General features: G+C 42.6%; 1 protein-coding gene across 3 annotated transcripts in view; it reads left to right on the top strand.

Moving 5' to 3' along the window:
• Nucleotides 1–18,179, top strand: part of LOC135510599 (phospholipid-transporting ATPase ABCA1-like) — a 246,065-nt gene that overhangs the window by 158,323 nt on the left and 69,563 nt on the right. For all 3 annotated transcript variants that reach the window (XM_064931639.1, XM_064931637.1, XM_064931638.1), the window contains exons 33-36: nt 9,712–9,806; nt 10,263–10,368; nt 13,791–13,865; nt 14,577–14,746. In XM_064931639.1, the coding sequence (XP_064787711.1) occupies nt 9,712–9,806; nt 10,263–10,368; nt 13,791–13,865; nt 14,577–14,746 (446 nt within the window). The remainder of the gene's footprint in view (nt 1–9,711; nt 9,807–10,262; nt 10,369–13,790; nt 13,866–14,576; nt 14,747–18,179) is intronic.

Below are 18,179 nucleotides of genomic sequence, written 5' to 3'. Positions count from 1 at the left end.
GATGCCGTCTGGGCCTGCAGCCTTGCGAGGGTTAACACGTTTAAATGTTTTACTCACATCGGCTGCAGTGAAGGAGAGTCCGCAGGTTTTGGTAGCGGGCCGTGTCAGTGGCACTGTATTGTCCTCAAAGAGAGTTGTTTAGTCTGTCTGGGAGCAAGACATCCTGGTCCGCGACGGGGCTGGTTTTCTTTTTGTAATCCGTGATTGACTGTAGACCCTGCCACATACCTCTTGAATTGCGACTCTACTTGGTCTCTATACTGACACTTAGCTTGTTTGATTGCCTTGTGGAGGGAATAGCTACACTGTTTGTATTTGGTCATGTTTCTGGTCACCTTGCCCTGATGAAAAGCAGTGGTTCACGCTTTCAGTTTCGCGCTGCCATCAATCCACAGTTTCTGGTTTGGGAATGTTTTAATAGTTGCTGTGGGTACGACATCGCCGATGCACTTGCTAATAAATTCGCTCACCGAATCAGCGTATTCGTCAATGTTGTTTGACGCAATGCGGAACATATCCCAGTCCAGCTGATTGAAGCAATCTTGAAGCGTGGAATCAGATTGGTCGGACCAGCGTTGAACAGACCTGAGCGCGGGAGCTTCCTGTTTTAGTTTCTGTCTATAGGTTGGAAGCAACAAAATGGAGTCATGGTCAGCTTTTCCGAAGGAGGGCGGGGGAGGGCCTTATATGTATCGCGGAAGTTACAATAACAATAGAATAACAATGAGTAACAATGAAAACAATGATTATCAGCACCTGGTTGCACAATCGATATACTGATAGAATTGTTTTCAGATTAGCCTTGTTAAAATCCTCAGCTACAATGAATGCAGCCTCAGGATATGTGGTTTCCAGTTTACATAGAGTCAGGGCAGGGTAGCCTATTGGTTAGAGCGGTGGACTAGTAACGGAAGGTTGCAAGTTCAAACCCCCGAGCTGACAAGGTACAAATCTGTCGTTCTGCCCCTGAACAGGCAGTTAACCCACTGTTCCTAGGCCGTCATAGAAAATATGAATTTGTTCTTAACTGACTTGCCTAGTTAAATAAAGGTAAAAAATTAAATTAAATAAAAATTTAAAAATGAAGTTCGTTCAGGGCCATCGATGTGTCTGCTTGGGGGGGATATATGCGGCTGTGATTATAATTGAAGAGAATTCTCTTGGTAGATAATGTGGTTGACATTTGATTGTGAGGAATTCTAAGTCCGGGGAACAGAAGGACTTGAGATCCTGTATGTTGTTATGATCACACCACTTCTCATTAATCATAAGGCATACCCCCGTCCTTCTTACCAGAAAGATGCTTGTTTCTGTCGGTGCGATGCGTGAAGAAACCAGCTGGCTGTACCGACTCCGATAGCGTGTCTCGAGTGAGCCATGTTTCCGTGAAGCAAAGAACGTTAGTCTCTTGTGTCTCTCTGGAATGCTACCCTTGCTCGGATTTCATCTATCTTGTTGTCAAGAGACTGGGCATTGGCGAGTAGTATGCTCGGGAGTGGTGTGCGACGTGCCCGTCTCCTGAGCCTGACCAGAAGGGTGCTTCATCCGCCCCTTTTATGGCGTCGTTGTTTTGGTTCGCCGGCTGGGATCCGATCCATTGTCCTGGGTTGTGGGCAAAACAGAGGATCCGCTTCGGGGGAAAGTCGTATTCCTGATCGTAATGATGGTGAGTTGACGTTGCTCTTATATCCAATAGTTCCTTCCGACTGTATGTAATTAAACCTAAGATTACCTTGGGTACCAATGTAAGAAATAACACGTAAAAAAAAATAAAAATACTGCATAGTTTCCTAGGAACGCGAAGCGAGGTGGCCATCTCTGTCGGCACAGGAGATTGACAGCATGCCAGGGCGGATTGCAGTCAACACTGCAAATATTGACTCTTTGCATCAACTTTATGTAATTGTGAATAAAAGCCTTTGAAACTTATGAAATGCTTGTAATTATACTTCAGCATTCCATAGTAACATCTGACAAAAATATCTAAAGACACTGAAGCAGCAAACTTTGTGAAAATTAATATTGGTGTCATTCTCAAAACTTTTGGCCACGACTGTATACGCACGCATGCATACACACACACACACACACACACACACACACACACACACACACACACACACACACACACACACACACACACACACACACACACACACACACACACACACACACACACACACACGCACACACACACCAAATCAGTGTTCATTTATCAAACAATGAATGCTATAGATCTTACCTGTGTGCCGTAGTCTTGAATTGTGGGGGGGGGGGGCTTGAATTGATTTGTATCTCAGGCTGACCCACCTACAGAAACCCAGAACATACAGAGAATATATTCCCTTTAAAGTGGATTTATTTTCTTTTATCCCTGCTATCCTCCCAATATGCCCTTGAAAAACTGCAGAAATGAAAGGAAGCGAGAATAAAACAGGCCCTCACAGACACAGTAGCGAGTGTGAAATTGTTGTTTCCATGGAAATGGCATGCGACGTTAAGTCTTATCACCAAATCTCAGGTATTGACTCTCATTGGCGATATTTAACCTTCACAGATGAAAAGGCCTCCATTCATGCAAAGGAATTGATAAAGCTGCCGTGCTCTGGGTATTACAATTGATGTCTTTATCATCAGGAGACCACTCTAACTACAGCCTGTTTGCAAATGATTCTCCTCAGCTACCGCTGCATAGCCTTGCCGCCATTATCTTTCAAATAAATCATTGAAGTTGTGCATATTTTCTTCATTCACCACCTTTGTGAGTAGAGGTGGGTGTTCCTGAAAATGCTTACATCCCAATTCAATGAAATATGCTTTAGGAAACCTTCAAAAACAACCCTTAACATAGTAACAATAATATATGCCATACAGTTATGTGTGCACACATTTTACATATGGGTGGTCCTTGGAATCAAAACCACTAGACAATCCCTTGCAAACACTATTTTGAATGAATGAAGCACAGTTAGTGCACAAAACATTAGGACAACCAGAGACATTGAAAACTAGGCATTAAAACTTCCATTGCTACTGATGTACTCCTGTTTCTAATTGGCCAGGGTTTAAGGACAACTCTCTCTGTTTCAAATTACTTTTTTGTATTTTTTTCTTCCGGGAGATGTCCTGGCATGGTAATGCATTGTCATTATATTGTGCATCAACATGACCAATTCCTATTGTATTACCTGAACAATATTGGGAACAGAACCCTTCATTGACCAGCCGAAGCCACTCTATGACGTAAAAACATCTGAAAATAAGCAACACAATGTATTTGCAAGTCTTGCAACCTGGATTCAAGCAGAGAGAACAAACAATTTGGGTTGGCCACATCTTTGCTTCAAGAGATTACTGTTGATGTTTTATTTTGGCTTTTACCCCCAAGATCCATTTTAGTGTTAAATGACCTGTCCGTACTGGTTCGTTCAACAAGGAAAGACGTCTTGGAAAACAAAAGTGAAAAGGTTGTGAGGTCACGAGATGAGGCAGATGGTGGAATGAGGCCCAGTAATTGTTTTCGTTTTTTTGGGAGTAAAACCAGGCTCTGCCGCTGATAGTATATCTACAGTGTTGACTTGTAAAGATGGAAATGTCTCTCGCAAACACAGGGAAAAGACCCCAGCAGCTTATGTTTGTGTTATCTTGAACATAGCCTTATGTCGGATGTTGATCCACCCAGCAAGGTGAGGTGTTGTCAATAGATTTTCTTCAAACCAATATCTGTTGTGCGGTGTGCGAGCGAAGGTACTCAAAACATGCAAGTATGCACACACACATATTCACTTGCTGCTGCAAGTATACCAACATTCCTTGCCATTTCCAGCCAACATTTGAGTTGCAATCCATCACTTTAGTTCCCTGTATTTACAAATAGCCAGTGGTGATTTTAGCATGTAAATCTTGGTGGTGCAAAAAAATGTTTATGTGGGATGCATGCCAGCAAAGCCACTACACTAAACAATACATGAATTGCACTATAACGGTGACTACTGGTGCCCACAAACTGTTAGGGCCTGCATAAAGCTGTACGAACGCAGAGTCCCAGCAGCAGTCCCAACACCTGACCACTGCTACACCTGGCTATCAGCGGAGCCTTGTCTGGCAGCGAAACAGTTCATTCAGCCTCATTTACTACCTTTAAAAAAAACATAGCTGACATGGCTGAATTGCTTCAACAAATGTAGTTTATACTGACAATTGAGATGTACAAACCATGGAATAAGGGGATACAAGGCCATCTGTAATTTCCAATAAGACATTAATGAGGAAGCTAGGACAGGTGTAGTCAAAAGTTCAGCACTTTTGAAATTTACATCAACAAAATTCAGAACATGGGCCACTCTTAGTGTTCTTGATGTACACGAAGTCAGAACGTGGAATAAATAAAGGGGGCATATTAGCAGACAACGAAAGCTCTTAATGTTACAATATTCAATGATTACATTTCTCAAAAACAGGTTATAGGCTACATGTGCACCACCAAGTCAGAAGAATATACCAAATTATTAGGGTGAGGCACATGGGCTACTAACAGCTTTCTACACAACATACACTTAGTATTACTTTATTAACTACAGTATACATATCTCCTTGGCATATTACATAATGTATGCAGCAGCAAACAAGACATTTTTGGACTCACCTTGTTGTGCTGTGCTCACTTGAACAGGAAGTTGGTGCGGTGGTCCTTTGTGGGCAAATTTTGTCATCAAAGTCTGGCATTCTGGCATTCTTTGGATTTATGGTGCTTTCAAGACAATTGGGAACATGATTCAAAAGGTTGAATCATGTTGACATCAGTGATCTTCAGGTCGTAGCTCTGGAAAGAGGCCCAAGTTCCCATTTCCGAGTTGGATGAAAGTTCAAAACGTATTCGTTTTCCCTGAGGTCCCAGTTGTGTTGAACTCACATAACTCAGATGTTTCAGTTTCGAGTTAAGTTGTTTTAAGGGTGGCACAAATCATGCTTCATTGACAGCATGGCCAATGTTGAATGTTTATAATTGTTTAACTAGGAAAAGAGACCCTTAATCTTAGACTTGGGATCACACAGCCACTCCACTCCGAATAGCAGGCTAATGATTGCTTTGCAATGATTGCAGTTAGCCACTGATTCCTTCCAAACCACTCATTGTTGAATTTGCGATTTCCAATTTGTTGTGTAATATTTATGTCCAATGGCCAATGAGCAACGATACGTTTTAGCTATAATTTATCTTCATATGACAAGGATTAAAAAGGATTTACCAATAGATTGTCGACTTGATTCATGATAATGACTGCTAGCTAAGATTTTGAAAGTATGATGTTTACATGAACAGTCCAATCGAAGCTACTGGGGATATAATGTGTTTTGATGTCATTTTATCTGTGGCCAATGACGTTGAGCCTTCTTGGATGGGCACTAATGTAACTCTATGGCAGCACCCAAGGGGCTTGAATTTTCTAGATCTACCCTTAGACTTGGCGGTGACATAGTGTCCCCATGAGTGACAGAACACTGAGCCAATCATGGTGCAACGCTCTGTATTTTCTACTGGCTTGCCCCACCACAGAACGCCCTGAGCTTGGCTGAAACACCTGCATTTTGGAGCTGCCTTACTCAAGAAAACAAAAAAGAGACCATGTTTTTATGCAGCTTTATTAACTTAACTTTATTGATTTTTTTATATTTTTTACATTGTTTACAAACTGATATGTGACACATACTAATTAATATGCAAAAGCCCTCCATCCAAAACAGGAAACCCCCCTATAAATGTGGGGCTCAAAACAGATGGGGCTCTGCAAATAACTTACCGGCAGTTACTTTTCCAAGACTCAGCTCCACAAACAAGACAGGTGGCACACTTTTGACGGGACATTATAATTATAAGTCGTGCCTTTCTGGAAATGGGAATTATATGTTGTGTCTTTAAAAACATAAGAAAACACAATTGACTTGATCATAATTGAGCATTTCTGAGGGAATCAACAAACTATATGAGACTTACTCTGCCTAGGCCTCCAAAGCCACATACAGCAGATGGCACACATAGTTTAAAGCAGAAACTCTATGTCCCGACGATTGCATTCCGTTGCTGTCTGGTGAAAACCTCTTATCTCCAAAACGAAAACCTTACAGGAAATTACCATATTTTCCCATTAACGAACATACAATTATGAAACTTCAGAAGCTATTTTGAATACATGTTCTTGTTCTTAGAGTCATGAAATGTTCCAAGTACATCGAGGGGAGTTAATGCTTTCAGTAATTAAAATAAAAAATGCAAATTGGCAAAAATGGAGTTTAAAGGTTTTCATCAGACAGCGACAATGTGTTTGTGCCAGGTAAAATTGGACATTGGCCTTTGAGGTTTGCAACACGAGGCTCACGTGGTTTTTAGCAGAACTCTACATCACGAAGAGTGCATTTGTTTGTGCCAGGTAGAATTGACAGTTGGTCTTTTGAGGTTTCCCAAGATACAGAGACTATATGCAGAGATTAGTAAGAACACTGCCTACCCTCTTAAGGTCTTTCTAACACGGCAGCATGTCAGCTCAGATTTGATTACTCTGAGTTTACATATGCCTCTCCTGTTTGCCTCTCCTGTGTGTCATCAACCTGCAGTCGAGAGGGACAGACGCGTGCGGAATAAGAGGCGTCATGTATAGAAAGTGCGGGTAAATAGTTGGGATATATAAGACGTAGATGGCCAATATGCCTTAAAATGACTTGTGTGGTCGAGAGCGGCATACGCTCGTGGAATGATTGATGTGAGGTATAGATTGACAAGTGTGGAGAGAGCATTCTATGTACAGTAAATCATCTGGATCAGAAATGGCTGGTGGGAGGAGATACCTGAGGACGTGCTCATTGTAAAGGCTGAAATTGAATAATTGGAAAGGTTTCAAATACATCAAACACATGGTTGCTATTTCATTCATTCCATTTCAGCCATTACAATGACGTCCTCCGATATCTATCTATGGAGTTACATAAATAGCTGACATGTACGGTGTCCATATTAGGACACACGTCCATGGCGTGTTGGAGGAGACCTCACGTTATCTGTCGTTTCGATTGGAGGATGTGGAAATCGGCCAATGCAATTAGATTCATGCTGGCTGTGAGCTGTACGGTTAAGTCAACTCTCTATCTGTTTGTTTATGCCTGAGTTCCTGCTGCTCGGAAAGGAGACTCAGATTTTTCAGTGGTAAACAGAGTATTGTGCTGTGACTCATCTGCTTCTTCCTGTTACACAACTTCCTTCTTGATTGACTAGTAGAGAAACTACATTTCCCAATAGTGTGGAGTTAGTTGAATTACGTTTCCCAGTAGTGTGGAGTTAGTTGAACTAAGTTTCCCAGTCGTGTGGAGTTAGTTGAACTACATTTCCCAGTAGTGTGGAGTTAGTTGAACTAAGTTTCCCAGTCGTGTGGAGTTAGTTGAACTACATTTCCCGGTAGTGTGGAGTTAGTTGAACTACGTTTCCCAGTAGTGTGGAGTTAGTTGAACTACGTTTCCCAGTAGTGTAGGGTTAGTTGAACTACGTTTCCCAGTAGTGTGGAGTTAGTTGAACTAAGTTTTCCAGTCGTGTGGAGTTAGTTGAACTACATTTCCCGGTAGTGTGGAGTTAGTTGAACTACATTTCCCGGTAGTGTAGGGTTAGTTGAACTACGTTTCCCAGTAGTGTGGAGTTAGTTGACCTACATTTGCCTGTAGTGTAGGGTTAGTTGACCTACATTTGCCTGTAGTGTGGAGTTAGTTGAACTACGTTTCCCGGTTAGTGTAGGGTTAGTTGACCTACATTTGACTGTAGTGTGGAGTTAGTTGAACTACATTTCCCGGTAGTGTAGGGTTAGTTGACCTACATTTGCCTGTAGTGTGGATTTAGTTGAACTACGTTTCCCGGTAGTGTGGAGTTAGTTGAACTACGTTTCCCAGTAGTGTGGAGTTAGTTGAACTACATTTCCCGGTAGTGTGGAGTTAGTTGAACTATGTTTCCCAGTAGTGTGGAGTTAGTTGAAGTACTTTCAAAATAACATGGTTCGTTTGTAGATAACTCATTTTCTCAACATGTAGTGGGTTCGAGTGTAAAAAGCTCATCACTACACATTCATCTCATTTGAAGTAGAGTCTTGCTATTACATAATGCAGACTTCATTTTCTGCAGTTGGCCTGTATCTTCAGATTGACCAGGGATGGATTTGGAAAGTCCATCTAACTATCTGACCAAATCAATTCTGGTCAGATAAATACAGATTACTGGGCAAGAAGCTGAAAAAGTATGAAAATAAGAAGGACATGGAACTATCCAAATATCTATCTGAGGGACAGGTATCTGAGAGACAGATAGGCACACAAACAAGCTTTTGGAAAAGAATCACCAGCCTTGCACTTCCCCTCTCCCCTCCTAATCCGCCCCCTGGCCCCAACCGAACTAGGAATGAATTAGCAAGCAGACCCTCGTTTGCATACATATCCATGTCATTACTAAACGACATAGAAAATAGGCATACAAACACAACTTATCAGCACGGGGGAGGCTATTTCAACTCATTATGTGGGCAGTGTTGTTTACCATCGGTTAGCACGATAAGCTAGAAACCCAGTGAAGGGTGGAGAGAACACAACTGGCCAAAAGGGAGTCAGGGTGGGGAGGGGGATGAAGGCGCTTGAGGCTCGGCTTGGGGCGCTCTGGACCCTTATAAGCAGTCTCCATTAGCGTTGCCAAGAAATCCTTCTAATCAGCATAGTATCCCGACACCATGAAATAAACTGGGCCAGACAGGAGGGGCTTGCTACTTGCTAGCATGCGTTGGATGTGGCTATGGAGGGTATGTGGAGTGGATGCGCACCACAGTGTCGCATCCTCCCTAATTGTGTCTTTGAACGTGCCAATTTATGGAGAGTACGGGCTAATTAGGTCCCTTTGACATTAGCCACATTGGCTGTATCATAGTGATGGGGAAGGCTCCAACAGGCTCACTATTATGATCAGGTTCAGTGTTCTTAGTTGGGTTCCACAGCGCCACGCGTATCTGACTTGATTATGGTTAGAAATGTGGCTGGTGCCACCATCGTGCAGTAATGATTGGAGTGCTTCCCCCCTGTTTGTATTAGAAGGGTGTGGCCATTGTTTTGGCTGAACTTTTTCGATCATGATCATAGTGCCTGGCTTTCAAAGGTAGACCGGTAGTTGGGATCCTGTCTTTTGTTGTTGTCTCTGATCTCGTTGATATTGTGTTAAAACAAACACCATATTGATCGTCAACATCTGATTGTAAATGTAGATAGGTACAGGTAGATTTCAGTGCCCAATCAGTGAATCAGATAGAGGGTTGAAGTGCATAGCCTGCCAGACATATTTTTGTTTTTATTTTACACAATGCAATATCTGGAACTTGTATGTATTACCGCTGCTGTGTGGCTCAGTTCGTATGGAAAAGCGCTTGAAACGTCAGGGTTTGTGGGTTTAAATCCCACCGGGGCGACCAAAATGTACAGACGTGGGGTTGTATGTCCCTATGGGTAAATGTGTCTGCTAAGATGGCATGTCGTTGCTATTATATCCATTGCTTGGAATGTGCCATTTTTTCCCCATATTTTCCTACCTTAGTAGTCTGTACACTTTAGCGAAACGCACATCACATGTCAATGAGTGTCGGGATGAAGAGGACCTATGTATCTTAGCAATAATACCATGTCATTATCACATATTTCCAGAGGACCCAGAATACCACAGACACACTGCAGGACATGACGGGGCGGAACATGACAGACTTCCTTTTAAAGACCTACAAGGAAGCAGGCAGAAAAAGGTAATTTTACTTATTTGTCATTTTAGTCATTTACCAGACACTATTATCCAGAGTGGTCATTTTTCATTCACCTATGTGCTTGGTAAAACTTGTGTAACATTCAGATATAATGCCAACAATGCAGCCGGAGTTATCTAAGATAATGTGTATAATGTTCAACTCAAGGTCCTATTCATTATAAGTAATCTAAGAGTCAAATGAAATGTTACTGTTTAGTGTGTGTGTGTGTGTGTGTGTGTGTGTGTGTGTGTGTGTGTGTGTGTGTGTGTGTGTGTGTGTGTGTGTGTGTGTGTGTGTGTGTGTGTGTGTGTGTGTGTGTGTGTGTGTGTGTGTGTGTGTGTGTGTGCGTGCATGTCTGTGCGTTTATTCCTGTGTTTGTGTGTCCATGCGTTTTCATATCTTATTAAATTGCACTGTGATCTCTGCCCCCACAACTACCACCACCCACCACTCAAGGTATGGAGGGATTTCTGTCGGAGGGGTCAACTCCCAAGTCAGGATGACTGAACCGGAAATAGAAGCTGTGATCAGGGATTTGAGGAGCCTATTAAATTCCTCCCAGGTATGCTATGGATATTGGAATCGTGGTAGCCTTACTGTCGGCCGTGGTACAGCTTGACTACTGAGGGAAAGCGCATTCATTTAATATGTGCCTGTGTGGGTGGAGGATAGACAAGGTACGTTTGCTGCGGTTGAAAGCCAGAAGGGGTCTTTGGAGACCTCAATTCACTGAGGTCCTTGGATGTTGTTTATCTATGTTCAATTATGCATAGACGTAGAAACCAAGGACAAACCCAGCTTATAAAACCGGCCTGATAGCTAATGCTAAGCTTGTGCTCTTTGTGAAACATGGACTTGAATCTGCTTGAGTGACTCTTGAATTTCAATACATTACCTTCAAATCGAACTCAGAGGAAAGTTAAATCTCAGATAGACTTTTTGGTGTCCATGGAAACTGGGTATGATGTATTTAATATTTAGTTCTTCCTCTCTTTCTCCTCAACACACTCAAACAAGCGTACACACTCCCACTCTATCTATCTACTCTCTCTCTCTCTCTCCCTTTCACTTACACTTGCACACATACCCTCCCCCACACACACATACCGTACCCCCCCCCCCCCCCGCACACACACCCTCCCACACACACACATACCCTCCCACACACACATACCCTCCCACACACACATACCCTCCCACACACACACACATACATACCCTCCACAAACACACACACATGCATACCCTCCACAAACACACACACATACATAGCCTCCACAAACACACACACATACATACCCTCCCACACACACACACATACATACCCTCCACAAACACACACACATGCATACCCTCCACAAACACACACACATACCCTCCCACACACACACACACACACATACATACCCTCCACAAACACACACACATGCATACCCTCCACAAACACACACACATGCATACCCTCCACAAACACACACACATACATACCCTCCCACACACACACACATACATACCCTCCACAAACACACACACATACCCTCCCACACACACACACACACACACATACATACCCTCCCACACACACACACATACATACCCTCCACAAACACACTCACACACACATACCCTCCCACACACATTAAATGTTCAAACCTGTTGGAAACCCGGACCTCAAACTTCTGTGAGATCAGCAGAATGTTGCCCGCCCTCGGGGCATCTTCCCCATCCTTACCCAGGGCACTTCTCCATGCTCCAGATTCTCTACGCTAACACAACTTTAATTAGTCGCCACAGTGATGATGTAACTCTAATGGCCGAGCATGAGCCGTTCCCAGCTCTGTGCCTTTCCCTTATTAAAGTGGAAAATTGTCCTTGAGATATGGCTAACTCGCTGACTGTGACTGGGTCCCAAATGGTACCCTATATAGTGCAGTATTTTGGGCCGGGCCAAAATAGGGTGTCATTTAGAATGCAATCTGTGTCTGCTTGGGTTGCAGAAGGAGAGAGAACAGTAGTACTCTGCTGTACCACCTGACTGGGCTGGAAGTTAGCTTTTAAATTCACGTTCATTTTTTGGGGGTGTGCCATGGGTGAAATTGAAATGAGACTCAAAGGATTCTGGGATGGATTAGGATGACGGATATAATAACATGGCAGAAACAAAACACACCGTGCTTGAAGACGATTAAGACAGACTAGTAAATAAAGTAGTCAAATACAGTGTCTTGAGAGCCATACCAAAACATCTTTTAACATAGGTTGCAACTTGTCACGCACTCGACAAAACACGTCGTGCCATAGTCGTATCACTGGCCATGGCTGTGGCGGCCGGCCGGCTCATTTGCCATACAATCATCGCTTTTTTCTAATTTGCCATCACCCTTGAGGAGGAAGTTGTTTCGTAAGGGATTAGCAGCAGTAAACGCTCGCTGGGGTTCCATAATCCCCCTCTGTCTCGCCCGCGGTGAGTCTTCCCGTCTGGCTAAGAAACCAGTGGAACAAGCAGCTAATTCTCAGGAAGACCCAATTCCCATGTTGTGCCTGCTACGTTGCCAACCTGCGCCAGACTCTTTCTCCCCACACCTCAACCCCCTCGGGTTTCCTCCTTCCTCTAATCCCATTCCTCAAAAGGGAGAAGTAAAAGCAAAATATACATACAAGCTAAATGTGAGTCCCAGCTTTGAGGAAAGGAGAATTACAAACAGAAAAAAAGTGTTGTAGTTCCTGGGCTCATGAATTGTAAATGAGCTTGAACAGGGAAGTAATTTAGCACAGATGTTTATGTCGGTGTTCTGTGTGTTTCTGTGAAATTTCTGAAATTCACAATTCAGAGAGATAGGAATGAACCAGAGTCAATGTTATCAGTATAATCACAGTCTCTTGACCAATGTTTCCAGCTGATACGTCTGTACGTATACAACGTCAGTTTTGGCATAGAGGAAAGGGCGGAGTTGGGACATCCGGCTATCTTATGTCACTGCCTTATCCTCTTGTTGCCCTAGCGTAAATACTGTATCCCTCACAAAAAAAGTTTCAAATCGCGCTGTTCTGGCATGTCTGCCTCGTGAATCGCACGCGGCGGCCCAGTCATCTGCAGCAGGCCCATTTCACATGAAACATGACCAGAGTGTATTTTTTAACCTGTTGCGTCGCGCAATCCCGGATCCGGGATTCTATTTATAGCCTCAAGCTCATTAGCATAACGCAACGTTAACTATTCATGAAAATCGCAAATGAAATTAAATAAATATATTTGCTCTCAAGCTTAGACTTTTGTTAACAACACTGTCATCTCAGATTTTCAAAATATGCTTTTCAACCATAGCTAAACAAGCATTTGTTTAAGAGTATTGATTGCTAACATAGCTATAAGCCTAGAATTCAGCCAGCAACATTTTCACAAAAACAAGAAAATAATTCAAATAAAATCATTTACCTTTGAAGAACTTCAGATGTTTTCAATGAGGAGACTCTCAGTTAGATAGCAAATGTTCAGTTTTTCAAAAAAACATTATTTGTGTAGGACAAATCGCTCCGTTTTGTTCACGTTTGGCTATGAAAAAAACCTGTATACAGTTATAGCCTCAAGCTCATTAGCATAATGTAACGTTAACGCAAATAAAATGAAAATAATGCACCTGCTCTAAAGCTTAGCCTTTTCTTAACAACACTGTCATCTCAGATTTTCAAAATATGCTTTTGAACCATCTCTATTCACTAATTTGTGTAAGAGTATGCTAAGCTAGCTTAGCATTTTGAGTAGCATTTAGCTAAAGTAGCATTTGCCAAAATAACAAGAAAATGAACGTTACTTCCCAAGCCTATATAAAATAAGTGGGCCTCAGTAACCTACAGGTATTGCTGAGATACCTATCCCCCTCTCCTGTTCTGTGTTGTTTTGCATTTCAAAGAGGATATGTATCTTCCAAGTGTGTCCAATTAAGCCTTTTTCTGTTTTTTTTTTAAAATTCTCTCCTTCATTAGGATAACACAACCAATCAGATGCTCCTGAATACCGAGATGCTCCTGAAAGAGCTCGGGACCCGGGATAATGTCAAGGTATTATATCATCATTCATCTTGAGGCTTCGAGACTCAGAGGTTCCTTGGTGGCCGTTACCATTTTTGTTTGGTCATCATCATGAGTGCTTTGTGAGCCGACACTGTAGCAGGTATAGCCCAACGCTGGTGCAGTACATAGATAGATCTCTGCCTGTGTAGTATGATGCTAATTTGATAGTTGCTTTTTTTGTTCTAGTTGCTGTTATGTAATGAAAATATAATTGTGTTCGTGTATTAAGCATGGCGAGGGCCATGCTTTACATTGGCATTTAACTGGACGAACTACCAGGAGCACTCTGCATCATTTCCATAAAATAAGTAAATCATCACTCTTCCACTCAGAATTAGCTAAACTAACAGTGGTACTAACAGCCTCCTGCATATCTGATGATACAATATAGTTCCATGACAGATGTACTTATACCATGGAGTAGTGGTTATGTTATGCTAAGTGTTTCCACATCTTGATAATTGTTGTCACTTGCTTTGGCGCTACATAGGTATGGAGTAAGGTACTCTCCATGGGCTGGTTTTCAAGACCAAGATTAAGACAAGTCACGGATCAAATAAAATAAACTTTAAATGGAGAATCTCCATTGAACATTCTTTTTAACCTGGGACTAGCTTTAATCTTTGTCGGGGAAAGTGTATATATGCTTTATATTGTCTGTGAACTGTAGCAGCAATAAACCATCTGTCATGTCTCCAGGTGTGGTTCTACAACCAGGCGTGGCATGGTATTGTATCGTTCCTCAATGTGGCCAACAACGCCATCCTGAGGGGCAACCTGCCGCCGGGTCATGACCCCAGGGAGTATGGAATCTCCTCCTCCAGCCACCCCCTCAACCTCACCAAGGCTCAGCTTTCCTACCAGGCAATGTAAGTTGGGTTGTATCAGCTCTGGGGTTCCCCTAGGTACTGACCTAGGATCAGTTACTCTTCCCCAATCCAAACTGTAACCATACATGGGGAAAATGCAAGGCTGACCCAAGATCAGCATCTAGGGGTAACTTTACCCTATACCTGTTCTATCACCTGTACGACAGGCCATGTGGAGCCAGAGGGAGGGAGGGAGGGGTTGAGACAGAGGGCGAGGTAGTGAGGGAAGCTGGAGCGGCAGAACGAGTGGCAGAAGTCTGAGATGGAGAGGGAAAAGTGGAGAGATGGAGAGGGATAGTATTAGGCTGGCGTATAGATGAATTGGGAGATTGAGAGGATGAGGCCCTCTGAGAAATAAAGAGAAATATAGATGGGAGAGAAAGGCAGAAAAATAAAGAGTGACGGAGAGAAAGAGAGAAATAAAGACAGAAAGACAAGAGATATAGATTTGTGTTTGTAATAGCACACTAGAGGCGATCCCATGGGGACCGCCCGCTTTCACATACTGTTGCTTTATAACCCAAGTGATCAGTCAGGAGCCCTGAAGCTTCCCCATGAGATCTCTAGTGTCAATGAGGGCATTATAGAAGTACAGAACCACAAGCCTTCACTGTCTAATGCAGTCTGAGTCTATCATCGATCTAATTTCCATCATCGACAAAACCCCTCTCTGAAATGAGATAATGTAACATATAGTAACATATGGTTAGCGTAATACAGAGTAATTTAGCATAACATAATGAATTACTTAACGTGTGAAAACATACAGTAGCATATAATAGCACTAGCATGACATAACACAGCATAATAAAATAACATGCCGTAACATATCACATCGTAGAATAACATAACATTGCATAGCAAAGCATGTCCTAATAGGGCGTTGGGCCACCACCATCCAGAACAGATTATACAAGTGTCTGGAACACTATTGGAGGGAGGTGACACCCTTCTTCCATGAGAATTCCATCATCTGGTGTTTTGTTGATGGTGGTGGAAAACACTGTCTCAGGAGCTGCTCTAGAATCTCCCATAGGTGTTCAATTTGGTTGAGATCTAGTGAATGAGTCGGCCATGGCATATGGTTTACATCATTTTCATGCTCATTAAACCATCCAGTGACCACTTGTGCCCTGTGGATTGGGGCATTGGCATTCTATGGGGGCATAGCCATGGCAGCCAAAATAATGGCCTACCCAGCATTTTTTATACACCCTAAGCATGATGGGATGTTAATTGTTTAATCATCTCAAGAACCACACCTGTGTGGAAGCACCTGCTTTCAATTTACTTTGTATCCCTCATTTACTCATGTTTCCATTATTTTGGTAGTTACCTGTAGCATAGCATAACATTTACATAGCAAAACATTAAGCTCTATTTCTGTTGTCTTGTAAATCTTTCTCTGTAGATGCTTAGTTTTCACACTTTGTTTGCTGAAATGTCAGTTTCGATGTTGAAACCTGATGAGATCCTGTGGACGCGATCAATCATGCCACAGATACCATTTAATTCCTTGTTCCTTTGTTGTGGTACCAAGTAAGGTATTTATGTAGTGGCCGGGCATTAGCAACAGTGGTGAATTAGAGAGAAAAGCTGGCTTGGCTAGAAGATAATTACGACAGCTTCCAACCCATAAATTCAGCCCAAGACAAATCTCTCTTGCTTTCTCTGTTTGTGTCTCTTTGTCTCTCTCTCTCTCTTGCTCTCTCAATCTCCATGTGGGCCCTGCCTGTAATTTATTATCCATGATCTAGAGATTAACTTGGGATTCTCCTTCCATGTAAAATGAATTACTAGAGGAAGAAAGCTAGGGTGTCCGTGTCCTATGTGATCGTGCTCGTATCCCTGCATCATTGCCTTCATTCAAGAGTTGTTTCCCAGTAAAAGTATGGTTTTCAATGTATCAGATGGGGAAACATGGAGGGGTGGTTGTGTTCGGGGATAGCTTCTGTCCAGGCATTTTTTTTGACTGACCGCAGTGCTCTGCAAGCGTAAGAAGACACAGTAAATCATCATGGTGGTTCTATGTGACCTGGTGCTTGCCTTCAGTGAATCAGAGAGAGAGAGACCTGTTCAGTCACTAAATCTCCAATGTCCGTTAATAAAAGAGAGCTTGACATTTAGGGCTTTGCATACGGTCTTCACAGAAGGTATTCGTTTTTCCGGGTAGTTAGAAAGAAACACATCCTTTGTCATGAGTTTCCTTTTTTTTCTTACTTTTTTTTCTTTTTTGTCTTACTTTTTTGTCTTTTTTACATTGGTAGCACCAAACAGATGTTGACAAACTAGTAATTATTTGGACAACTAGTCCCTCAGTATTCAATAGAATGAACAGATTTGCGTTATGGCTACATATAATGGAATGGAAAATTGTTTACCTATACAATTGAAAAACAGATGATTATTTGGCTACTTCATTATAGTTTTCTAACCCCCCCCCCCCCCCCCCACACACACACACACACACACACACACACACACACACACTCTAGACCTTGGTCAGAAACAACTGGAAAGACCATGCACACATTAAAAGCTTCTCCCCAACTATACAGTTTGTTACTTTACTAGCAGGGTGCATGTTCCCTCACAGTGATAAGCCGCTAGTCCTTGTTCAGGGTTACCTCATTAGCCAATCACTTGCCTCAACTAATCTTTGGCCCTGTTGAGTGCGGTCTAGATAAGCCTGTTGAAAACTGTTAAAAGTGGGGTAGCACCCACTGCGTAAATTATTTCATGTTTACGCATCCCAATTACGTCCAGGCCATGGCGGGGCTGCACCTGATGACTAATGTAATATGTTAATTATCTGGCATGTAGTCTGGTGAGAGATTGTGGCATGGTGGGGAGGGAGGAGGGACGTTTGTGTGTGTGCCTGCCTGCTTGTCAGTCTGTCTGTGTGTGTGTGTGTGAGGAGGTGGTAGAATATACTGTAGTCTGGTTCACAGCGAAATAAGCGGACACAGCAAGGACGTTTTGACAGCAACACATTGGAAATTAATATTTATTCTTATGAAGGAGAGGTCAGCAGCTTCTGAGGAGAGAGAAACGGTTGCGCCTTGCCCCTCGCAAGTGAGTTGGTAAAGAGATGAACTCTTTGAGTCTCTCGGGTTGATCTTAAGCTAAAGATGTGGTCGCCCACTGCCTGCAATCTGCAATTAGCTAATAAACTACACAGGGGGGTAACTAAGACCGTAACATCTATAATCACCAACTCCTCTAGTGTTTTGTCTTCAATGTGGATAAAATAGCAAAGAGGAAATCCAGTTGGAGGAAGATTTTTATTTTGGCCCACTCCATACCAGCTAACATGAATAATTGAAGTGCTGTTGAATGACCTTTGACCTCAAATGTCCAGCACCTCTCTGGTGCAGTATCCATCTCTTGTTTGTGAACTTCCAAAACCTCCTCATAACCGAAACTCTGTTAG

The sequence above is a fragment of the Oncorhynchus masou genome, chromosome 23 (assembly GCF_036934945.1).
Source record: "Oncorhynchus masou masou isolate Uvic2021 chromosome 23, UVic_Omas_1.1, whole genome shotgun sequence".
In the NCBI taxonomy this organism is placed as follows: Eukaryota; Metazoa; Chordata; class Actinopteri; order Salmoniformes; family Salmonidae; genus Oncorhynchus; species Oncorhynchus masou.
Note: the sequence above shows the minus strand (reverse complement) of the source record. Positions and strands in the feature narration are given on the sequence as shown.